General features: G+C 41.1%; 1 protein-coding gene across 4 annotated transcripts in view; it reads left to right on the forward strand.

The window, feature by feature from the left end:
* ptprub (protein tyrosine phosphatase receptor type Ub) overlaps positions 1–26,386 on the forward strand; it is a 170,560-nt gene that overhangs the window by 39,842 nt on the left and 104,332 nt on the right. For all 4 annotated transcript variants that reach the window (XM_084357049.1, XM_084357050.1, XM_084357051.1 and 1 more), the window contains exon 2: positions 11,830–11,961. In XM_084357049.1, the coding sequence (XP_084213175.1) occupies positions 11,830–11,961 (132 nt within the window). The remainder of the gene's footprint in view (positions 1–11,829; positions 11,962–26,386) is intronic.

Genomic DNA, 26,386 nt, shown 5'->3' on the forward strand with positions numbered 1-26,386 from the left:
TCTGCATGTTTTCACTGCAGCCCTTGAACCAAGGACTGCCAGAGAGCTTGTTTGCACATGTTTTGTTCGACACATCATAATCACCTCTTAAGCACATTTAAATTACACCGTAGTGCAGAGAATGTAATAATAATATGATTCATAATGCTGAAATGGATTATGAATCATTATGATTAGGTCATAACGTCTTAGCATCTAAATTAAAGACATCAATTATTTCCCAAGTGAGGTGTGTCATTGTGCAGTATTTATCCTTTTTTTTAATGAGAGATAAAAGTGTCGGATGACTTCATGTTTGTCAGAGGATATTTTGGATCAGGCTCCATCAAGCTCTGTTCTTTTCTACGGATTGACTCGTGCTTACTCAACAGGTTTGAAATACAGCAAAGAACATACGATATATGGCTCCAATGGCATGGACTCAAATACTACTTAACAATGTGTTGCAGCTGTATCAACAGTCAGGCTGAACAATAATGTTTTGTATGATGTGCTGTCACAAATTCAGTTTGCTTTTTATTTAGCTTTATAACAACTATCATTAATAAATGGTAAACGTATGGATTTATAGTAGATTAAACTTAAGCTAATAGTTATTTCACTAACAAGCAATGAGATGCTTTATTAACCATTTATTAAGCAGTTGTAAAGGTTTATGAACATCAGTTTCACCTTTATAATGGCCTCAGTCTTTTGTTGCTCCTGTCCCAACAAGCAGTTAAATATATTGTCTTTGTTTTTCAATTACGTATATGATTAGCAAATGATCACATTTTGTTTTATTTGTGTTTTACAAGGCTTCTCAAACTTTATTGTAATCTGGGTTGTAGATCGATTAATGGACTAATCATTTCAGCTCGAGTCTAAAACCCAAAGGAGCTCAGTATAAAAGGATAAAAACCTGAAAGAAGCAGCAAATCCTCACATTTTAGAGGCTGAAACCTGCAAATGTTTCTCATTTACATTAAATCAATTATCAGACGTGATGTCAGTTGGATTTCCGTTGATCAACTGATCGGTTCCCCGACCACCTCAGCGCTGTGCTCGATCAAAACAGCGCAGTTTTTGACCAGATGCAAAAATTATAATCTTGTTACATGTTCACATTATTTCATAAAAGCCGCTCTGCTGCCGCTGTCTCAGTCTTCCACTCGCATTAGTGTAAGTGTTCAGGAGACATGCAGTCTTATAGTCGAGGACCTCCTCCACTACTTGGAGACGCCACAGCTTTCATTCCCATGCTTTGAACATACATTTGCAAATGAGTTCTTTTATATGTCTGTCAAATGTATGAAGAGTCTATAGTGAAACAGATGTTGTGAATGGAGCCACTAGACAGCAGAGATTTCCTGCCGCTAATGAAACTGATTTGTTATATGGCTCTTTAAATCTGCTTTACTGCCGGCACCCACTTGTGTCCCACATGTTATTTTTCTGTGGAGATGAGGAGAAATTGCAAAGTGGAGATGAATGTTATTCCGACACAGCAACCCAGTCCTACCTGAGAAAAGACACCAACTCAAAATAGACCACCAGCTAGGAAAAAAATGGAGAAATAATTAAAATGAACTCCTTATCAGCAGTGTGAACTGAGAGTTATCCTACCCCCTACCCTAAACCCACAGGAACTGGGAAGTAGAATAATTGATGTCTTCTTTTTTTTTCCTCTCGGAGAAGGAGAAACAGGAGACAACAAGCTCAGATTGCTTTTGTCTTAGCGTCCTTGTTTTCCCTTTGTCTCGCCCTCAGAATAGCACAGATAGGCCTGATATTGGAAGAATAATATTTTTGACTCTTATTCTACTGACATCTGAGACACTTTTATCAGCAACTCACCATCAGGGATAAAATATTATAGCAGTGCTTTAAAGTGACGGAGAAATTAATTTCCAGATGAACTGCAGCTGACTGATAACTCTGAATTCGGCGTGGATACAGCTGTAGGAAGCCTTTGTGTCGTTGTTCACCCTCAGAAGTTGAAAAGGGAAATCTTCTGTATAACTTTACTTTGTTTGAATTACAATATGGAAATTATCAAGGGAGAGGAGGAGGGTCAAAAAGATGGAGGGTTATTTTTTTTTTGCTGAAGGGAAGATTGGGTCCTTCAACTTCGAGTTCGACTTTATTAAATATGTTGCCTTATGGGAAAAGACAGTGGGCTAGTTGCTCAATGGGGATCGGTGTGTCAGCTTTGAGACACAGACAGACCTGGATCTTTGTTAGTAGTGATCGAACAATACATCTCAAGACAGCACATTTGTTTTCATTAGCTAACAGTCACTCCTGCTACATGTAATTAGTAGTTAAATGTGTAAAAACATGTTAATGTGTCAGATGTAGCAACAACAACCTTTGCTAAAAGAAAAAAAAGGCTGTAATTACCTTGAGTTTAGTCACCTAACAAGGTAAACAGGACAAGTTATGTTGTTATGTCTGTATTGCTAATTTCCCTGCATTGTGCAGGGTTAGGAAGATATGAATTTACCAGACGTCTGTAGCCTGCTCTTCATATCTGCTTGAGGCTAGCGGCTGAAGGTTGCGTCCTTATGGATCCCACAGGTTTTCTTGCTCAGACCTGCACTACTCTGCCTCTGATTTGCTGATATTTTAACCCTTACCGCTGAGCTCTTGAGCAGAGAGAGTCATGTCATCTCTGTTTAATCCAATGAACTGGCAGACCTTGGAGGAGCTTCTTGGCCTCTCAATAGTTCCCGGAGGTTAGATGCAAGTACTAGCAGCCCAGTGAAGTTGCTGCAGAATAGAGTTTTTGCTCTTGCGAAAGGTAAGAGTACTGTAGCTTCGTATTCACTCATTAAAATTGCCCGCTATGAACTTCATGGAACTATCTGAAGTCTCTGTGAATCACGTGACGATTAACTGAGTTGCGACTCATCTCTATTCAAAGGCTCGGCGTTACCCTAGCCAATATCAGGACAGGTAGGGAAAAAACAAAACCAAAGCAAGCTGCCATGGCACACATCGGGTCACCTCATGCCTGTGGTATCCATGATAATGCCTCAAGACTACATTAGCTAGCACAACGGACCAGAATCTCCATCCAGAGTGTCAGCAGTCAAGTTGCATTGTGGGTAATGTAGAATAAAAGAGACAGTATGTATGATTCTGCTGCATTGATTTTTCTCCTTTTTAAGAAAAAGAAATTATTATCTGAATGTGATGCTGAATCATTAGAGAACTCTTTAAAGGTTTAAATTAGGGATGCACGATGATATCAGTCGGCTACGTCATCAGTATCGGCCGATAAAGGCTTTTAAATGAAACGCTTTAGAATGAAGCGACACGCAGATAAGATGATGCTTTAATCATGCAAAAGCGATGCAAATCGTTGACTAAGTAGTTTTCTTATTTGGAGAAAATGGAGATGGATAATGATCCTGTGAACATTTATTACCTCGATGATATTTTTTTTTGTCTCTATAGAGTATATTATATATATATATATTTATATATAGTACAGTATTGATGATGTTTGGATGCTTTGATGTTCTTAGGTGAGAAAACATATTTGCATATACAAATATCAGCATCACTGATCAATCAAACAAGTTGGAAAACATCGGCGTATCTGCATATTGGCAAAAATCACATTTTTTGTTATTACATGAGTTTCACCTCATCAGCAGTCTCATATTATTTTAATATATTGGGGAGAGGGTGTTACATTATTTCTGTCTAGATGGGAGAGTCTGAAGAAAATATGAAAAATGCTGCGAGGGTTAACCGTCCCAGTCATTTCCCTTCAGTCCCTTATTTCCTTCCTCTCCTCCTCCAGACGCTCTGTAACAGAATATCTCAGTTCAGTTTACCCTAAAGCTCACCGCCTCTACTGTACCTGTTCACCATCTCAAACCCTTTCTTTTCTCAATCTCTTTCCTGGCCCTCTCTGTGTGACCGAGCCCATCCAGCCACCAGGGTTGAGTTATTAATGCCCGGGGAGGCAGAGAGATGATTTCATTGCGTATTCAGGTGTGGGGATGGATGGCTTTCAGAGGCAGCCAGGGGAGTGCTGGGGAGGAGAGCCTCTGTAGAGAATAAATATACCTGTCTCCTGCTGATGCATCGGGCCACACTCACTGCAATGCAAATCAGCCACACTCCTCCCCCCTAACTGCCTCTGGTATTACTCATCCGTTCCCACCTGGATCCCCACCAGTCAGACACTCAGTCACCCCACACTCATATGAGGCTTTCTGTGTGGAGTGGAAGAAAAGCTCTCAGGTTCGGGGCTGTCTTCCCAGCATGCTTTGGTCCCCATTTGTTGATGATGATATGACAAGCATCCGTGGCTCATCATCACGCTTGCATTTCCCAGGTGGCTTCACAGGTCCTGGTGTTCATTATCCATCCCGACTGCCAGATAATTAAGGGCACAGGCTGGATTTGACATAAAAGCAAAGGTTGTTCATCGTTTTCCTGGAGCACAAACATCAGCTTTTACTGTTTTTGTATTAAATGAGGGCCTGGGTTTTAAGTGTTTTGGTCTGTGTCTTGAAATTGACCCCTTATTTTGTTGGAATATATCAGAATATCAGTCTGGGATAAAAAGGACTGGAAGAGTTTATTCCTAGGGCCCCATGAGTACACAGCTGTGTGTGTTCATCACTCTCGCTCAAGCACTTTGATTTTTTTTTGATTGTCTGCTGGGACTGCATGTGAAGCCCTCATGTACACTGCCAAACACTGACTGGTAGCCAAAAACCCTAGGAATTTCATGGAAAATAAGATAAAGGATAATTGCTGTTATTTCCCTACTTGGATCCAAATTTTTCTCACAGTTTATTGTGTCAAAAGAATGAAGTTTGGCATTCTCAGAAATACCCTCATCCGCTCTCTTGCTGAGGGTTCGATGAGATGATTAATACCACTGTCATGTTTGTCCTTGAAATAAAATGGAGAAGACCTGCTGGAGGGGGACAAATCAAAGCAGGCAGAAGGCCGACACCTTTATGTGCAGAAGCATCACTTCAGTCATTGATTGCCCCATTTAGACTAAATATCAGCACTTTACTGATAATGCTGCTTTATTTATAGGTACCACGAGGGACTCCGCTGACAATGCTCAATTTGAGCACTTTGTTAAAGTGGAAACAAAGCAGATTATCGCACATTCTGTGTGTTTACTTTCATGTTTACTGCATTTAACTTTCCGCTTTTTAAATACTGGTTGTTCACCTCTTTATTGCACACATGTTCAAATACAAAGGTACAAATAGATACACAGACAATACAGAACAAAAACAAAAATAACAAAACCATCAAAAAACAATTACATTCACATTTATTTAATAACTTTTTTGTTGATGAGGTGGGGCCAAATTGTTTGAATTTGTTAATAGAATGGAGGAAAGCTTGGACTCTCACCACAAGTTTTTTTTAAAGCTGGCTACATCACATTGACTGATAAAGATGGGAAATGCTCTCCGCCACTTATTTAGTTGTTGAGTTGTACACATAACTCTTCCCAGTCGGGAGCTGATTTTTCCAATTATTCTGGCAGCACATGAATGCACCATGAGACAAAATATAAAAAATAGTCTTCACCCTCAGAGATTTGACTATATCATTTTTAGCACTGATGGTTTTGCTGTGATAACTCTGCTTGTATTAGACCATGATGAGCAATGTTGCAAATCAATGAGCTGGACCGATTTATGGCGATATTGAATGAGTTCTTGCATTCATGTGATAAAGCATCTGTATTTGTCTGGTGTTTAACTTGCTGGAAAACAGACGTTCCCATCTGAGATTGTATCCATTAACATTTTCTCAATTGATTTTTTTCAGAAAATTATATATCGACACTGCACTGTGCTAGAGGATTTTATCCATTAATCCATATTTTTGCATTTTCATTTTTTTGTTTTGTGGCCTCAGTGTGCTGTTGTCATTTCTAGCTGTGTGCACATTGAACCCTCTCCCAGTTGTATTACTTGAACTAATTTACACCAGCGTTCTCACACACAGATTTTTATGATCTGTTAGTGGCTGATTGTGACAATTTGGTCCTCAAACAAGTACTACTAATTTACAATCTGCACAAGTACTGCCCTGTGGTGTCGGACAGTGCTGTTTAATTCTGCTCACTCACTGTACTGAATCTTTTAGAAGCCAGAGAAAAGATTAACTGCAGCGTTTCAGATCAAATGATTGCTTTCTTAGCAGATCATTCTTTTACTTTGAAATATTAGAGATGAATCAGTGCACATTTTGAGATCGAACTTGGTGGCCTTCACTACGGCTCTGTGATTTCAAATACCACCTGAACTGTTGTTGATACTACGAGTTAGAGGCTCAGCCTACGCTTTGATTTCATCCTCTCCCTATTCTGCTGTGTTTGATTTATTCAAGTGGAAAGTTGTCAGAGTAGTAGCACCTTAAATAAGCTTAGGACGGCCTCCTTCTGCTTAAAACATATGCAAATAAAGGGGATAAGCAGAGACTCTGACAATATTCACTCTGCACTCTAATTAGATAGCAAGGCAGGGGATTATACAAGTAAACAGAGGGAGAGATAGCAAATCTAACACGAAGGGCTACATGTGACACTAACAACTGATATGAGCAGAAAGAGACTCGCCGGCTTGATTAACTGCACATATTAAACTAAGGAACAATGTTACGTATCCCCTCGACTGTGCCAGTAAATTGGAGTGTCTGGTAAACAAGTTGCCACCTTCTTTTATGTCCTCGTGAAATCAAAGAGGAGCCTCTGCATCCATCCTCCGACAGAGCGTGGCTCATCACTTCCTTCCACTGTGTGAATCTGAAGTTATTTTGGTTTGCTGTAAAGTCTCAGAGGTTATGTATGAATGTATTTATGGAGTGATCTGCGTTGGTGTTCTTCGCAGTAAACACAGAGATTAGTGTTTAAACACGGTGACAGAGATCTCTCCCACCCGACCTGTAAGTGATCGTCTTCAGTCCCTCTCCATTTTGTTCACACTCAGGTTTTCTTCCGAACAGCGTTGTGCTGTACGGCACGCGGGGCACCACAGCAGGCTGTTCTGGCACTGCTGAGCTTTTCAACATGTTTTCTGCTGCTGTAGCATCCTTGAGACGACTGCTTCTTGGCTTGTTCTTAAAGATATGATTAATCTGTTCTTTCATTGTGTTCCCAAGAAGACGCAGCATGTTCTTTTTCAGGCATGACTTCAAAGTGCCATTGATGATAGTATTGTACTTCAGTACAGTTGTGAGGTACTTGTACTTAAATGGAGTATTTTCTGCTGTTTTATACTTCCACTCCACTGCATTTTGAAGGCAAATATTGTAATTTTTACTCCACTACATTTATTGGATAACTTGAGTAAATGGTTACTCAGAGCCAAAGTACTGCATTTTTATTAGGGTTTTGGGTTTCGGTTGTCCCCCTGTCCAATTCTTGTGATGCGATATCTTGAATACCTCGAGGGAACAATTTTGGCCATAATTCAAAGATGTAAACGATAATCATTATAACATTTTACACAAATGTCTAATAGGATAAAATGATGAAGGTTATTACCTTTGATAACGAAAAGGTCAGAGATTAAATTCACTGTAACATCATAATATTCAGCTTTAAATGTTCTGCATGTTATTCTGCGACATAGCTCAGGAGCAGCAACCTGACTGGTGTGCGGAGGCATTTAACCGTGATGCAGTTGTTTTAATTAAATCAATATATTTTATCAATTGGATGAAAAAAAAACACTTTCCGATAATCAGACAATCATCCCAATGTGGGCTTTGTCACTCTTTATACTGCTTTGCCTGACCTCCCCCTTTGCTGCTGTAATGATTCCTATGGCCACTAGAGGTCGCTGCTTATAAAATAACTTTAAAAGGGTTATTATGCTGCTTTCTTAGGTGAACTCTATGGTTGTTTTTGTGATGAGGATGAGTGATAAAATGAACTTTTGATACTTGAATAGATTTCATGAAAGATATATTAAGAGTTTTACTCAATTGCTATTCGTATGAGTGACTATTAACAAAGTAATATCTTCAACATCTTTACTATTAGTAGATCGGACACATCAGATGTGATAAAAACAGAAACACCTTAGCAGCCTCACAAACATTTTAATGATGTGGACCCTATGATTTGCATGTATTTGTTCTCCATAAATTGTTAAATTAAGTAACCATACCTATATTTACAATAAAAGATAAAGCCTGTTATTGAATGAACTCCACAAATCTCTATGTTGTAAATGTAGGATGATTTATATCGGCTAACAACAGACCTGTGAAACATGCTTCAACCTCAGCCACAAAATCTTGGCAGTATCTGCCTTTGCCCTGGTCATTGCACTAAATTATGCTGTAATTATTCCGGTAAAAAATGGCCGCTGACACCCCACACACCCATCGGTCCTCCAGAAGGAGGTGAGATGGGAGTGTGTTTGTGATGATAGATGAGCTGGATCTCCCCCCCGTGCGTTGTGAGGAGATGACATTCCCAGGCAGCGCTGGCCTCACATCCTGGCTACCTTCTTCTGGATGATGAGACTTTTCTAGGGAGGAGTCTGCAGGCTTCATTTACCGAAGCAGCGGGGAATAATATAGTGCCAGCGTTTGGATGTGTCAGGTCCCATATCTCTGGCTGTTCTATTAGAAATAGACCCCAGTGCGGGACAATTAACCCCTGGCCTCAGCAGCAGATCTGTGCAGTAACAGCCCAGCACGGGACAATAAATCAAACCTAGAGGGAGAAACTCACACTCCCTCCCCTGCTGGTCGGCTGCTACTATCACCCAATGGGCCGAGCCCACATGATGGTAGATACGCTCCTGTGTTATCGTACAATCACTGGAGGTGCGAGAGTGATGTAGTGATGTAGGTTGGCTGTAGGCAAGGGCACCCTGAGTGTGTTTGTGCTGCAGTGAATACACCATCTGCAGAAAGTACAACACCTCGGACCAACTGTGACATTTTAAACCAAAGTGCAACAACTTCTCGCACATCTTCTTTCTTATCTCAAGCTGCTTTCTGGCAAGGAGCAAGATGTTTTCTTTACAGAACGGCATGTTTAAAGGTTTAATTTGCCTTGATTGAATTTTTGGAGTTTTGCTGGTTGTTAGCGCAGCAAAGAGCCTGTTTCTTCTTCTGTCATCTCGTCCTGCAATATTTGACATACTGGCTGATCAGGTAACACCCATCTATACCCATAATTAACAGTTTTCCTTGTATATCAGCACCGCTAATGAAGATCTGCTAATTCTGTAAAAGGTTCAAAGCATTTTCTACAGTTACTTCACAGCAAAAACCCTAATGAACGACTTATGAAGCAGTAGCAGGAAATGTTCGGTTTGCATCATCGGTAACTTAAAACAGCTCCAGTATGTCTTTAGAAAAGTGACGGATAAACAGTAAATTAAGCTGATGTGTAGGAGGGAAACTCCAAATCAAAGAAGTTCAGTTACAAGCTTCAAAAGTTTAGAGAGCTTCCTCTCTACACCTCAACACAGCCACACTCAGCCAGTAAGTTTAACAGAAGAAACAGCCTGGTTTGAAGTAAGCTATCACTGTCTGGTGTCTGTCCACCCTGGCACCAGGAGCATGACGGTAGGTCAGTGCAGTCCTCCGCTACAGTTGAAATGGATGTATTAAATCATCACAGTGCAGTTGAAGGTAAGCTCTTTGGAGCTTGAGGAAAAACTGCAAAAACGGAGAGCTGGGTGGGACCTTGATACCTTTTGAGCATCAACCAAAACATGTTTGTTGCATCGAGTGTTAAGAAGATCAAATGCTTTGTCTTTAAGGAATTTGTGTGTCAGATATTTTCTCATTCCTGGCCCAATACTCGGTGTGCTTTTATGAATATGTGCCGTGTGTAACTGCTGATTTAAAAAAATGGTTAACAAAATTAAAGTATTCAACTAATCAGAAACGTTCAGTGCTGAAAGTCCCGCCCCCACAATTCCTTCACTTTTGAAAAGTGCTTCGCCTGAGCAGAGACTTTTTTGGGGTAAAATATTATTCCCAGAGCTTAATTTTCATTGGTGGAAATGGACTGAGTTCCTCCAAAGGTTCCCAGTCCGTCCCTGGAGTCTTTCTCATGCCCTCCATTTTATTTGGCCTGTAACACACCAAACCAGTCCAACAATCGCAATAACCTGTTAATGACCGGACGCTGTGGCTATCTCATGGCACCCGTAGTAAAACAGAGAATAATGAAGCCTCGCCACAATGTGGCCAACTGTGTTTTTGTCTGCAGCCTGTCATATTGAGACCATTTGTTTAATGGCAGATTAGAGAAAAGAATGAGCGGCGATAAAGCTGCAGACCACAGGGGTCACCTTCAGGACCTGCTCATGGTTATTCCTATCATTAACATGTCGCATCTCGTGCTGTCCTGCTCCAATTATCACTGACACAGGCTCCGGTCTTATGACTGGGCTGTTCAAACTGCCCACTGTTAGACTGTAATTCTCACACTGATGGACTAATGTGAAATATGGCAACAGATGCAGAGAGCAACGACTGAAGCACATTATTCAGGACCCATGGGCCATTAAAGCCATAGCTATTAAATATAATTTGAAAAAATTAGCTTTTTGGCGCATGCAATAGCAGGTTGTGAGGTATTATGATAATCACTACAATCCCCAGGGTGCCTGCTTTCCCCAAATGTTATTACTATATGTACGCCTTTGTGAATGGGTTTTGGGAGATGTAGTCTTGTTTCTGAATGCTTTACGGGAGGGGTAATTCTCCTCAGGTGCGCGGGGCAATTATTGCTTTTGCCAGGGTTTGCATTCTTTTGTGCGAGTCTGAAGTAATTATAGCTCATTGCTCGATTAGTTTTTGGTCTGAGAGACTTTGTGCACATGAGAGCACATTTCATTTGGCACATTTTTAACACACAAACTCCTGCGTGTGTGTAAAGTCACATTCAAGCTGGTTCTGACCGTTAAAATCAAGATCACGGTCACAGATACTGTTTATACCTGGTAATTGATGACACTTTTGAGATACATGGGCCGTTAATAGTTCTTATGTGCTGATACTGTTAAAGGATAAGTTCACCCAGAAATGAAAATTCTGTGGGTGAACTTATCCTTTAAATTAGGAGTCTGTTTTTATGTTGGAGATTACAAAGAGTGGAATATTTGTGCCAGTCGACCACAAGTTGCCAGCAGTGACTGCTCTTAAGTTACTGTGTTATAGTAACCCTTGTGTAGCCTTTCATACCACAGCTGAGCAGCATCAGCTCTGTATGAAACCCTGGTTGTAGCAGCGTTGCAAAGCCTGCTCGGCCCGATTGTTCACAACAACCATAAACACAGGTCACTGCGTTGGTCTGAGGTGGTAGAGAGGTGGTCGGTGTGGCTGCAGTGATCATTACATTGTGGCTGGCTGCTACGTGTGCCAAGTGTGTTTAATGAAACTGGCCGACTCGCACAGATTATGGTTATCCAACACTTCTGACAAAGACTTTGTTTGGACATCTTGGTTGTATATCTCTCCAGTTTACACAAGGGCTCTGGGCAAATTAAGAAATAGAAATGACATGAACTTCAAAAATTCATCACAACATTAAGGCTTTATTAAATTTAAGAAATGTTGACTGCAGCAGTCAGTGAGAGAGTCAGTGAGCAGAGTTGTGATAATTGATTCATTTTAAGCATAAATTCCAACACTCTCTGGTTCCAGCTCCTCAAATGGGAATACTTGCTGTTTTACTTTGAAGAGAATCAGTAAATATCTTTGGGTCTGGGACTAAGTACCTTTGATTGTTTCCTTCCTTTGTGTATATGAGTCATCTGTGAAGTAAATCGACCTCTTTAAAAAACAAAATTTTGTTCCCTCCCTTTTTTTCAGCGGCAGGCTGCACGTTTGAAGAGGATTCAGACCCCAACCTGTGTGACTTCACCCAGGGGGAGGAGGACGACTTTGACTGGCTGCTGTTTCGGACGTACAGTTCGCCTTATGCCAGCTCCGACCTCCTGCGTGGTGAGTGGTCCTCTCTCCTACAGCTCTGTATAAATCTCACACTGGAACACAGCATGTAAGAGTTTAGGGGGTTTAAGAACAGAAGCTATTTTTCACGCCAGCAGTTGGTGTGTGCTTCTGCTATTTTTTTGTTTTGAGTCTGATAAATAAATGGACCTTTGTTTGTGCCCTGCATAAAAGAAATGTGCCTGTGTGCAAATCAGCCTTTACAGATGTCCAGCGTCCATTATGCATCAGCTCTAATGAAGCACTCACCCCCATTTTGTCTGCTTCCCGCTAACCCCAAGGATAATTTTATGTTAACCAGCCTCACAGGACTAATGGAAACCAGCATTTTCCTGCCATCATCCTCCCTACTGGTGGTTGCCAGAGGGAGATGGCATGCATAGTTTATAAGGCGCTCCTCCATCTCTGCATTAACAAATACCTACAGGGATCTGACAAAGAGAAGAGTGCTGTTTCAGCTTCTCAGCAGAAATATCGGTGGCAACAGCGGGCTCTCTCTGCTGAAGCACTCTAACTGTGGAAACTTGCAGCATGATTAAGGAACCGAGCTCCCTCGGGTATAACCAATCAATCCATCATATGGTAATGAGAGTTCGACCGGTCCATGACAGAAACATGCATGGTACATGAGAGGGAGAGAAAGAACTTGCAAGTTTAATGGTGGCAGCTTGGAAGAAATGTTTGACATCATCTGACAAAGAAGAGAGGATTAACGTGGCAGATATAAAGCCAAGAGGAACATATGTAAAGATGACGGGATAACTGTAGATCAGTCGAAAAGAAATGTGTATCCTTCAGGGAATCCTTTTGTAAGATATCGACTGGAGTAGCCTTTAAAAATGGTCAAAAACTTCCTGCAGGGATGAAGGGATTTATTTTTAAAAGCTGCATGGTCGTGATTTTTATTTATAGGACTAAAATTCCTTCCTCACCGCAGGCATTTATCCAGATCCTGAACTTGATAAATCCCAAATTTCATCCTGAACTCTTACACCACACCTCCACATCATCAGCATTCGGGTGAGAATCTGCCTGCAGCCACAAGCCAATTCACGGCAGGCAATGGGATAATTAATACTTTTCCCTTCGGGTTTAATTAAAACTTACTGCCCTGGCATTTAAAGTGTTCTGGGGCCCTCGGTGGAGCAGACGAGCACAGGTGGAATGAAGCAGGTACTGTAATCTGCACATGACGAGGCGGCGTGAGAGGCTCTGAGCATCAACTCTCGATCGATCAGCTCTGAGAAGTGGGAGACAAATTCAGTTTAATTTATTATCTGCTCATCCTTCAGGCCCACGCTAGAGGCAGTGTATTACTCATGTTCTTCGTCTGATTGGTGTCATTTCATTGTGACAGCGGCGTTCCTTCCTGACATTTTCACCGTGTTATTTCAGGTGGATAACCTTACTGCAGATATCGGCACAGGAAATGTTCCTTTTCTCTTTATTTTTTTCCTCCCCTTCTCTCTGACTTAATCCCCCTGTGTCAAGTTCTAGCCATGTATCACATTGGACAGCCAAGGTGGGGGGATAACAAGAGTTTATGAGATAAGGCTATTTACATTGGACCAGTATTAACTTTGTGGGGCTGAGAAACTGGTGTCGAGGGGAGATTAGTAAACACAGCTGAGATAGCAGCAGCTTGTGGCTCCCAGGAGAAATTAGAGACCGCCGCTCCCATGAAAGAGAAAATGGTCTTGGATAAAAAAAAAGAAAAGAAGAAGATGGAATGCGGTGAGATCTTAATAAGAATGTCCCATTTTTTTTTTTATCACAGTCTCCTTTATTTTGAATTAGATAGGAGATGCCCGGTTGCTATTCATAATCTGGAGTTCTCTTGCCGTTTTAATGAACAAGTCAGGCTTGCAGGATGATGACCTTGTATAGAAGAATGTGTCTGCGTGTCAAGTGTACCTCATTTTCTGAAAGGAGGATTAATCAGCTTGAAAAGTTCTGTGTCTGCTGCAATATTCATTATAGTGTATGAGTCAGGGTGGCCTTAAGGAACAAAAATCCATTAAAGTCTTAAACAAGCTTAAAGGGGCTATATGTAAGAATTTTAGATGGTAACGTCAAAAATCTGCTAAAAATGATCAACAGAATGTGAATAAGCAACAGTTTTCACATGATGACGTCTTCGTATTGTGTTGCAGAGATATCTACAACAGTTAGCTTTCTGACCAGCTAGCCCCGCCTGTCCCGGTCCAAAGCTCCTGTGCTAGCGGTGTAAACACTAACAGTCCTCTGGTGCCAAAGCTCCCAGTCTGGACAAGGACGTTACATTAAAACCTTGATACAGTGTTTGAGGCAGAGCCGCATTCATTAATATGAAAGCTGCTCACTGGCGCATGAAGCCAAAATGGCTCGACTTCCCGGCTATGAAACATCATCGATCTTCCACGTTGTGTGGCCCATAGAGCGTGCGCCCACTGAGCCGGCTGACTTCTGTTTGGGCACCTGGCTAACTTGAATAGAGATACAGTGATTTAATCTCGCAGCTCTTCTAGACTTTCCAAATTGTATTGGACCGAATGGCTCAAATTACGGAAGTTTAACAAGTAACGTCGTGCCGCTCAAAAAATTGTATCCACCATTTTAAAGTTGCGTCTTTAACAGTGTAAGCTGTAAGCTTTTTGGGCCCCAGTGTATCATGTGACGTAACATGGTTTGGTTTCAAAGCCTGGCGAGTCTGACAGCTATCTGCACAGCTAACTCAGCTAACTAGCTAAAGGCCAGTTATACTGTTTTGAGTATGAGTTTGGTGGCCATTGTTACATATTGCACCTTTAAAACAGCTTGCGTCAATAGATCTTGCTTTTTTTGTTCACCATATGTGTTGTTGTTTCCTAATTCTTATGAATCACCGGTCAAACATGTGGGACGTGATGTCCAGATGTTTCCAGAGAAACCACAAATCGATTCAAAGCAGAACTTTTTCAGCTCTCAGGCATCAACAACAAACATCAGGTTCTTTTCAGCCCACCAGAACCAAGAAGGCATTTTGTCTGTGCATGAGCCTGTTGCTGAAAGCTTGCAAAAATACGACACCGTGTTCAATATCTCAGCGTCATTTTAACCATATCATTTGTCTGTATTTTTGACTGGAAACAACAACCTTTTCTTTTATTTACTGTTGTGCAACCCTGATGTTTGAATGGGTGTAAAGGAGACATGAAGAGGTGGAAAAGGCAATTAAAACTGGTAACAGTCTGCTGAGGAACTAGTCATTGTTAAGTGCCACACAGAGCCTTTCTTTGAGCGCTATTTCGACCCAGGTTCCTCCTGTTGACAATGATCCCTGAGTATTAATTACATTAAAATAGTTTCCTGGCCCCAGGTAATGTTCCTGTGGCGAAAAGTATAAATAAGTATAAAAACAGACCACCTGAAGTGTAACTAGATGACTAAAGTGGCTGCATTGAGAAAGTAGAATGACTCCCTTCATTAACACCTTGAATATCTTGTAATGTCTTCAAGGGTGGATTTTTCCTTTTAGAAAGAATACTCCACCACTTTTGCATTTGTTGGACTCATTATGGATGGTTTAAAAATAAGGTAGTAAAATAGATGCCGCAGAAGCAGCGATTTATAATGTGTCTTTTTTATTCCACTCCTTCCTTCCTTCTCCCTGACAATCACATTAGCCAGAATACAACCCTTCTACCAACAGTTCGGTCAGAGATTTGGGTGTGTTACCGTTAATGCAGCCTGAGTCGCTAGCTTCTAGCAGAGATGAGGAGCAGGCTGCAGAGGTCTGCTAATCTCACTTCTTTCTGAGTCTGCACCCCACATTTTTTTCCCCCTCTGGAGCCACAAAAAGCATTATTCAACTTTGTTTTTCTTTCTTTCCTTCTTTCTTTCTTTTTTTTCACTTTCAAAACACTTAGATGTGTAAAATTGGTGCACTTTCCCTTAAAGGAGACCTATTATGCTTTTTTGTTTTTTTCCCTTTCCTTCGCTGTGTTATATGCTGTAGTTTCTTTGTGCATGTAAAAGGTCTTGAAAGTTAAAAAGCCCAAACAGGAGCTCCGCTCTCCCACAGAAAAAACTTCTGAGTGCCTGAAACACCTCGTCAGAAGTCCCTCCTTTAATTCTGTGACTTATGACATCACACCACAACACCATGTCACACATTTGCATAATTTACTGAAGCTAACTGGAGGCTGAAAACACCGCAGAGTCGATCGGAGACAGGGTGAGCGGGGCTGGCTCAGGCGTGTGTGAGCTGACCAATCAGAGGAGACTGGGAATGCAGGAGGAAGCTTTAAAGAGACAGGAGCTAAATCAGAGCGTCTCAGACAGAGGGGGACAGTATGAGACAGTTTGAGAAAACTGATTCTGATTTTGAGCATTAAAATTATCAATATTAGTAACCCCTCCCAAAAAATGGGAACCTGAAAACTAGCATCATATCTCTCTTAAGCTAAGCGCTCAGTAAGTGTAACACCAACTGAAATGCTCACGATTCAACCCTCCATGCGAGGTGTTCGTTCTTGTTCAAGTGCCACTGAGCACGCAAACCTCGCTCAGTTGTCAGCCTCAGCAGCCATACAAACAGTGTCTCTTGGATGTGCAGAAATGGGGGCTTTAGTTTCCAGCTGAGTCATACAGGAATTCACTGACAGCTCAGGAAAAGACTGTTAAAATATGCTCCTGCTTCTTTTTCTCTCCATGTGTTTTGCATGCTAATCTTGTAAATCCTCCTCTCCTTATCTTCTTTTTAGTAAATGTCTCCTGTGCTGTCCAGTGGCATACACACACACACACACACACACACACACACACCTAACTTTTAAAAATAGGCTCTGCCGCAGGCTAGAATCCGACTCCATCTGTGTGTTTGTACACCTTGCAACAAGCTACAAAGTCAATTGATTGGTTGTTTTATTAGCTACTAGCACAATAGATCCTTAAATAAATGCCCACAGGCATTTTGAATGGACAGTTGGAGGGGACTTCAGGTGTAAGGAAGGTTAAGACTGACATGATGCGTAGTTCTGAGCATTGTCCCGGGGTCAGAGCCTGGTCAGTTGGCACACACTGTAGCAGCAGGCTCAATGACGACCTTAACAAAGCTAATACACACCGTCATACTAACAGACAGTCGTCCATCTGTATCTCCAGCAGTCGGCTGCGGAGGACGATGTCATATCTCCCGGCCTTTACTATCTGTCACCTCTCACCCCTGCCTGGCCCCCGGCACACACCACGGACCAGCTGCACATGAGTGCGTGTGTGTCATTGGCGGCGACCTGAGATTCAACCGCGCCTGTGAAAAGATGAGGCAGAGCGAGGAGACAGATACATCTGCTGTAGGAGACGTGTTGTTATCGGAGCTGACCAGCCATCCTCACTGGTTTAATACCCTATTACACTGCCCTCCTCCACCTTTCCCTGCCGGCAGTCTGCTTTCGCCATATACTGTATGCTATATAGTTATACCATCCTATTTTAAAGGTCTCTATTTATTGTAGATTGAACATTCAGTTAGTTTTGCTCTTACAGCTCTGTGCATTTGTAGACAGATAATATACTTGACTTGCAGGGAAAATCGTTGCAATAGATAATTTGCAGATGGTTTATTTTATTTCAGGAGGCGACAGGTGCTATTCAATAGACTTTCTGCATTGTAGCAGTACAAAATGTTACAGATATCAGTCTGTCGGTATTAATTTTAATAGTTGGGACCTCTGCAAATGATTTAAAGCCGCCATTCCCAAACTTATAGTAAGAATGACCTGGCCCTATTTGTGATCAGAAAATCTTCTGGGACCCGCCCACACTTTTAATCACAACTCTAATTAACACGAGTCTAAGAAGTATTTCCTTCAAAAGCATTTTAGTTTATAAACAGAACAACTGTGAACGCAGACCTAAGGCAATGCAGTGTAAATTAATAATCCATCCACCTACACATAACAATTTGTAAACTTGCATATCTTTCAGCACATGCAGTTACAATTCCCCATCACTGACACAATATAAGATTTGTTCTGATGTTACATCAAAGACTATTCCTCAGTCGACCAATGTTGCCCGCCTGTTAGAAATTGTGTTTCCTGCAATACCACCCAGCGGTGCGAGTTAAGAAGGAAACAGACTTTAACAGAACACTGCATAAAAATAGGTCAGATAAATAAAGCGTAACGTGTAATTTAACTCCCTCGTTTTATCAGTTCTGATCACTTTTTTAAAATGTATTGTTAAGGACCATGCGCTGCCCACCTAGCGTACCTTCACGGCCACCCAGTGGGCCTTTGGGAATCACTGTTTTAAGGGGAAAAACGGATTTATATAATTAATATAGAAATCTAATATTTCTGTCCAATATCGCAATTGCAATTTAAATTAGTGTTTATTTTCAACAAATTAAACTAAAAGCCTGCATTCAGGATTTATTCAGTATTGAAGGGGCACTATGTAGTTTTGGAAAAGAAATTCAAAATCAGAATTTTAATATTTAGAGTATCGATGAGGTAATAATACAAATTCAGAAATACTTATTTTTTCCATAACTGAATAAACAAGCTGCTCTCAGAGGAAAATAAGGTCCCCAGAAAACTGTTTGAAGCTAGAAAGGTGGAACAGAAAGTAAAACAATGTGAATGTGTCAGTTTGTTTATTCAGTTTATTCAGTCATGAGTTTGTTTATGTAGTTTGTTTAGGCATTAAAAAAACATCAATCAATAAAGATCTTTCTGTTCTGATTAAAATTCCTGCTCCAAAATGACATAGTGCACCTTTAATCTAGTGGTGATTATTCCAAGCACAATCACAACCTTATCTTGTGTCTACGTAAATATACCAATCAGCCACCTAAGGGGGCGATAAAATAATGAACCCAAATGCAGCTACCACTAGCGACCCATACAATTAGGTAAGGTTTTTAATTGCACGAAACTGGGAGATGATGGGGCTGGGAGGAGCAGATCCAGGGATGGTACTTGGCTGAAGGTGGGTCTGAAGCAAAGTGGCAGGAATAGTGAACGAGCAGCAGGCTTGGCAGGTGAGGAGGATAAAGCAGGGCCAGAGTCAGGGGAGGCAGGATGAGGAGGGGACGGAAAAACAAGGTTACTCACAGGCGAAAAAGAGCACTGAATAACAACAGGGCTTGAACGTGGCTGCACTGATGGAAGTAGATGCGACAGGCTGGCAGGGTGGAGATGGCAGGGCAGAGTATTTGAAGGGGTCTTGATGATGAAGATGACTCCGGCACACCTGCAGACAGTCACACCAGCGAGAGAGACAGAGAGCTGGTCCAAGGCAGACAGGTTACTGGGGGACAGCAGATGTAACACCGCCACATCAAATAATAATACTGATATTGATCATCATTATTCATTACAATGCAATGTTCTGCTAGGAAACTGTGGGTCCACAATCCATCCAAACACAGCTGCAAACAAAGTAGACCTCCTCTTGGCGAGACAATGTGCCGTGTCATGCTGCATAACACTGCTCAGGTTCGGCCCGAAGTACCTGGCCCCCAAATTTATAAGATCCCAATCTGATTGAGCATCTGTCGATCCATGGATCCAACACCACAGGACACCCCCAGATGTCCTGTGTCTGTGCCTTGATGGGACAGACCTAAGTCCGATCCATGACTTGTTCCGCCAGCTCGATCTTAATAAAAGTTACGTAATGACCTAAGCAATGTATCAGCTTTGACAGGAAAGCTTGGCTTCAAGGCTAAAACTCTGCGATCATGAATGAAATTAGAGTTGAGATAAAGTAGTCTGTTGTTTATTTTCAGGGACGGTCTTGCAGCTTGTCCATGAGGAGAGAAGGGGCCATTTAACATCTATATTTATCATTTAGCTCGGGTTACAGAGGACAATTGCTCCCTTGAAGAGAGTTGTGTCCGGTTGAGCTGTTGATGAGTCTGCAGGGTTTTGTTCCAGCCAAACGTCCCTACAGCTGATTTCATTACTTAACACACCTTCAGAGCTAATTAGCGAAATCAGTCGGCTGCTCTGGTATTTGTTGGGAATGAAAACCTGCACCTTGCCACCGCTCAGGCCCGGACACCAGTGGCTCGCAGGAATAATTGCTTATGTCTCATTACTTCAAGGCAAAGAAGATCATATTTATTGATCACTGATGTATGATATAAATGTCTGAAAGCTCTGTCTACTTATAAACCATCTCAGAAATGCCCGTCACTGCGCAGAAGCTTTTAGAATATAGCAAATTAATAGTATTGTTATTCAGGGAGGTGACCATCAGCTCCCCCTTTATGCTTTCTCGACAAGGTAATGAGGAATCATTAATGTGAATGATAGACACCTTTGGGAACGGCTGCCAGAGCAGGCGAACTGGTATATACTCTGCGACCATTTCTTTAGTTCTGTGTTTCACTCACCCACACACAGACACCCAGGTGATAGGTAGGCTAAGCTAATGCAGCCTCCGTTTGGCTGTAGCTTCCATCTAATTAGTGTCACTTTAGAGGGACAGCTAGAGGGCTTTTAAGTGTAAGGTTGCCAGTTTAACAGTGTAATTGAGGCTCAGGCTGCACACTCAGGATCGTAGCCAAATAGACTTACTAGGTGAATCACCTTAACTCAGGTGAGATGAAGTGGCTGGTCACTTGAAGCATAATGGTTCAGCTCATGAAAAAGGCCGTGTGGGTGACAACTGCAATCAAGCTGGAGCATCTTTGCTGCATTCTGGATTTTGCTCACATAATTGGCCCTGTTTGACATACTCGAGAAGCGGGAGATTTGTTGTTTATCTTGTGCTTTAAATGATTTCAGCGCTCTTTGCAGAGGAATGAAAAGTAAAGCCAGCTGAAGCACAGGTTCACAACATTAACAGGTGTAGCTCACATTTCTGTTAGGGAAAATATTCTAATTATATAAATATTTTTTTTACAAGTTTTCACAATTGAACAATTACATTTGTCTGTAGATTAGGAAAATGTACAGCTCTCTGTTTATTAAAGGAGACATATTATGCTAATTTTAAGGTTCATAATTATATTTTGAGTAACTTCTAGAATAGGTTTACATGCTTAAATGCTCAAAACACGCTTCAGTTTTCTCATACTGTCCAGTGCTGCAGTGCTCTGTTTTAACTCCTGCGAACCCTTTTGGGTAAAATCAGCCCTGTTGGGCTGTACTTGTGAGGCACATTGAGCTAAATGCCAATGTCAGAAAGGTCACAAAGACAATGCTAACATGCTGATATTTAGCATTTAATATTGCCTAATTAGTACTAACCAGTAAGTACAACTGAGACTGATGGAATTTGGTCATAAACCAAACTATTGGACACACTGACATTTTGACTTGATGGTGCTACTATAGTAAAAGGTCACAAAAGTTATTACTAGTCAACCTGAGGGCCGCATTAATATCTGTACTTACCAAGATTGAATGCCAATGCATCCAACAGTTGTTGAAACTTGTGGGGCGATGGCAGCGAAAAGTAAAGAGGATCAACAAAATCATGAGGATTCATCATCTGGGAACTATGAATGACTTCAGAAATTCAATTTCGTGCCAGTCCATTTAGCAGCTGTTGAGATATATCGCTGGATAAGTGAAAAGTTTTTACTTGCACCAATGTCAGGGGATGATCAAACTCATCCTCTGGGTACAATGAATGTCTGTTAAACATTTCATAGCAGCCCATCCAGTGATTGTTGAGACATTAAACTAAAAAACAGCATGAATAAAAAAACAAATATTGTGCCAGTCCATTTAATAGTTGTTGAGCTATCTCTGTCAGAGATAGGAACAAACAACCAGCAGACCATCCATCGACCATATTCACACTGCGGCCATCTCCCTCTGGCATCATGCTCAGGGAGGGCTGCTCAAATCTCATACTGCTTTGTGTTCCAGCTTGCAAGTCGTATAAATGGAGGGAATCTGACAAGTTGTTATCATTTCACTGCTTCCTGACTCATCAGCAGCTTAAAAGTTGATGGATAGTCAACATCTGGAGAACACTAGGCACCTGATTGGTTCAAATATGTTGTTTTACCTTGAAATATGGCCTGAATTACCTCCAGATTTTCACTTTGTCTTTTAAGTTCCAATAAGAAGTTGTGAAATTATGACAATTTGTCAGATTTCCTGCGTTTATAGGACTTGCAACCTGCAACACAGCACTAGGCTGAGACATTTGAGCTTCCCAGCCTGTGCATGATGCCAGAGGAAGATGGCAGCGGTGTGAATATGGTCTATAGAGCCATACGCCGCTTAAAAGTATGATGGTCAACTTAAGAAAGAGATTGTGTTCCCATTATTACAGATAAACTGACCTCACTGACATATAGGAAACACAAAAAACATTTAGATTTGTGCATCAAGTCACAATTTCTATTATTAATAAATATTTCTTACAGCTTCTAATGTGTGTGGAGATAATATCGATTTGCAGTGTAAGCCCAGAGCACAGAGTTTAAGTCACAGCGATGCTCACAAAACTGCCCACACTTAATCGTTAATCCAACTCAGGCTCTCTGTGACTTTCTCAGTAAGCAAAAAAAGCATCTTTGTGAATCAAATGTGAACACTTGAATTAAGTTTCTACTCCCGCCTGCTGACTTGAAACGTGTTCTTCAAACACTTGAAGTTGTCTTTCTTCTCCTGATACCTTCCTCTTTTCTGCTAATCACACACACCCTCTTTAGTGATCGTGAGATTGGAATACGCTTTGTATGTGTGCCTGGTGTGGATAGTTTTAGTATGTGCACTTGGATATTTCCCAACCTCTGTGCACTCCGCCGCTCCTCTGGGCCCACACTTCGCTCCAGCTATCGCTGAATGTTCACAGATCACAGGCTTGTGGGCCTTGGCAAGTTGTGTGAAATGAGATTCTAAGTATTTCTTAAAATTCTCTCTGTGTAAAGGCCTGCATTTAGCTTTCTCAATACACATGAATTAGAAATGTTGGAGCAAATGTGCAGAGAAGTAAAAGTTGTGCATTTATTATTTCCACAATTCATGATTTCAATCAAATCTGAGCTAAATTAGTTTTAGCTGAGGGGGGAGCGTCTCTGATCTTTGGTGAGTTCTTGAACACAGACAGATGAGATGTCAGAACAAGATGTATGCAGATTTGTTACTTTGATAGCACTTCATTAATTTAAAAACTGTTCAGATTCTTGACAGCTCTCATGGCTCATTTTTCGCTCACAGCGCAACAGTTAAAGATCCCCAATCTGTACTTATTTTCTTACTTTCAGCTTTTTTCTTTTTTTTTTTTTGCAATTTATCATGAACTTAACAACTTTGAACCAAAATGTGCGCTGATTGATTACAACTTGATCGTGGAAACAGTTTCCCCCCAGGCGTCAGCAGTCCAGAGACCATGTAGTATCTAATTTCCGTTAAGAGTTTGATGCATTTGCATTGCAGTTTTTGCACGAGCACTAAGCGACACGATAAACACCGGACTTAGGTTGTAGTTTGTGGAACTTCATCGTCATATGTGAGTTGGATCAAGCATTGTAATCAAGTATTGGTCAGATTCATATTATTGACATGACATTGTTGGGTCGTTGGTTGTTCTTCCATCCGTCCCGGTCTTGTCAATGCGATATATCAAAAACGTCTTTACGGAATTTATTCAAATGTAGCACAAATGTCCACTTGGACTCAAGGATGACCTGATTAGATTTTTGGTGGTCAAAGGTCAAAATTAACTTTGCTATTACGTCATAATGTTCTGCAAAAAATGTTCTCCTCATTATCCAGTAGCTCAGGAACAACAACCGCAAAGCGTTAATTCTAGTTTTCAAGTATCTTCTGACTCATTTTCAGCAGTTGAATCACTCTGTAGAGCACCTTTGAATAGATTGTGCCCCATAGATGTAAACTTTAAGACATATAACAGACACAGAGTGCTTATTAATAAATCAAGTATTAATAAACACAAATGTCCAAATGTCTCAGCCAGTAATGGCAGAATATACAGCTGCCAAGGTTTTGTGCAGTCCCAGTGATTACATTCATTTTGGATGGTTCAGCAAATCACAATTAACACACAAACATAATGTTGACTATTTCGAATATTTTGCCATATTGACAATCTTTCCCTGAAGTGTAAACTGGAACTTTTAGTTAGAGTCCTGATTCCACAAAATGTGTAAAACATAAATAAAACAGAACGTGTTAATTAACTCCGCAAGGAGGTTATGTTTTCACCCGTGTGAAAACTACTGAACAGTTTCCATGAATCTTCAGGCGTATTTAGGTGGCTGGTATCAATGAGTGAGTACATTTCATGGGGATCCTCATAAATATATTATAATATATTAAATATGTTTTCATGGCGAGTAGTCTTTTTACAGTCACTATGCGATAACAAATATGGATAGAAACCTGCAACTACCACCACTGTGCAGTTGAGATCATGGGGATTCAGAAAGGTACCGACGGTTTTAACCTATGCTGATTCTGATCCAGATCTGTGGGGAGACTAAACCCGACTATACTCAGCAGCTGAACGTTTTTGCAAACGTTTTAAATCTTATACCCATTGAGATCTGCTCAAATTATGGTTCAGCAGTCGGCTGGTTTAAAATTTAGAGTGATAATTTAGTGTCCGCCCGTCCGTCCCATTCTTGTGCACGCGATATCTCAAGAACGCCTTGAGGGAATTTCTTCAAATTTGGTACAAATATTCACTATGACTCAAGGAAGAACTAAATCGATTTTGGAGGTCAAAGGTTGAGGTCACTGTGACCTCACAAAACACGTTTTTGGCCATTATTCAACACCACAGCTCAGGAACAGCAGCTGGACTGGTGCATGGAGACATACATATAACTTTTTTTTACCTCATCAACTTAATTGATTTTTATCAATATATGCTTATTCTGAATTTGATGCCAGCAACATGATTCAAACAAACAACAAGGAAGTTGTTGAACATTCCACAGGTAAAGCAGTTGGTTGGTAGCAGGTGATCATTATTGGGTATAAAAGAAGCATCCTTGAAAGGCCAGCAAGGATGCACCGGGGTTTGTTTCAGTTATAATTTACGTTTTAGACCATAAAAAATTAAAAAAGTTTTCTTTTCAGAACATAATCAAAGTCTTTCAGGAATTTCCCAATATCAACATGATCTTCAGCAGTCGGATTTTGGTAATTAAAAATCAGCTGCTTCAGCACTGGTTGAGTGCACATACCCGACTTTATGCTGACAATGATGACACGGTACAATTAACACAGTGGAAACTCCCATATGGTGCAGAAAGAAAACAGAAAAAGGCAAATAAGGACACGTAAGGGAGGGGAGAGCACATTAGCTGCGTGAATGGTAAAGGGGTGGGTACGTGTGGAAGCTTCATTAGATAACAGGAAGTTCTACTCAGAACAATGCTCGTGTTAATGTCGTCTATGTCAAAGTGCTGCAGGTTGTTAATATAAAAGTTAGTTCAACACTTGAGTTTATTAAATTTCCAGACAGAAGCAGACTCTTCTGACGCGGTACTCATTTCTCTATGGCATCTGAATGCTGCACACATTATTGCTGACTTGGTATTTGAATGGCATTACTCCAGCATACGCTTTATTTCATTGTCACGTTGACGTAATGTTCTCCTGTGGGAGTGTCGAGTCACAGATATCTGCATATAGTCATATAGTTGCGGTGCCCTGTGTCCCTCGGGGGCCTAATTCACACTTCAGAGGTCCCACTGGGAAAACCGGTTGTGCTGTGAAGGATTCACAAAATGGCTTCAACGGCGCACCAGCTCTTCCAAAGCATCCGTATAACCATGAACTCACAGTTTAAATTTCACAGCCATAAAGCACCTGATAACAATTCTGTTTGACGTAGAAAAACATCCCTGATGCTTTTGTTTTAAAACACAATCCTCTTAAAAGTAACTATCTGCTCCATATTTATATCAGCTGTCACTGTGGCTGAGGAGGTGACGGATGCATCATTTAGTAGTGAAACTGCAGTGTATGCTTTAAGCATCCTCACCATAATCGGGGTGAAAAGAGCCAGATAATGGGGAAGATAAACGTCCCTGCAAACGGCATGAGCAGAATTTGTATGCAGCCATTGATTCTCTGCTGCGAGACTTAATGATTTCAGTGTATTTCCTCTGCAGACATAGTGGGTGGCAATCCAGCTGCCAGGAGGGGTTCTGAGTGTACATCTTTTTTTTTTTCGTTGGAATAATATTGATCTGAGATGCAGGATCCTCTCGAGTTGGCATCTGGTTGGAGTGCCAAGAGGGTCCTTCAGGTAATAAAGAGTGGGGACAAAACATTTTATTCTTCTTCTTTATGTTCTCTCTTAATCTCCCATCCCGAGCCGTCGTTCTATCTCGTTCACACTCTTCCTCTCAGGTGCAATTTAATTCAGCAGTGTTACCATAATAATTCTTGTCGTGCATAACACTCAGTCAGTAATTGATATGTAGGCGCTGCTTCTGGGTGGAGCCATT

Source organism: Pagrus pagrus, assembly GCF_965226575.1.
Source record: "Pagrus pagrus genome assembly, chromosome: 7".
NCBI lineage: Eukaryota > Metazoa > Chordata > Actinopteri > Spariformes > Sparidae > Pagrus > Pagrus pagrus.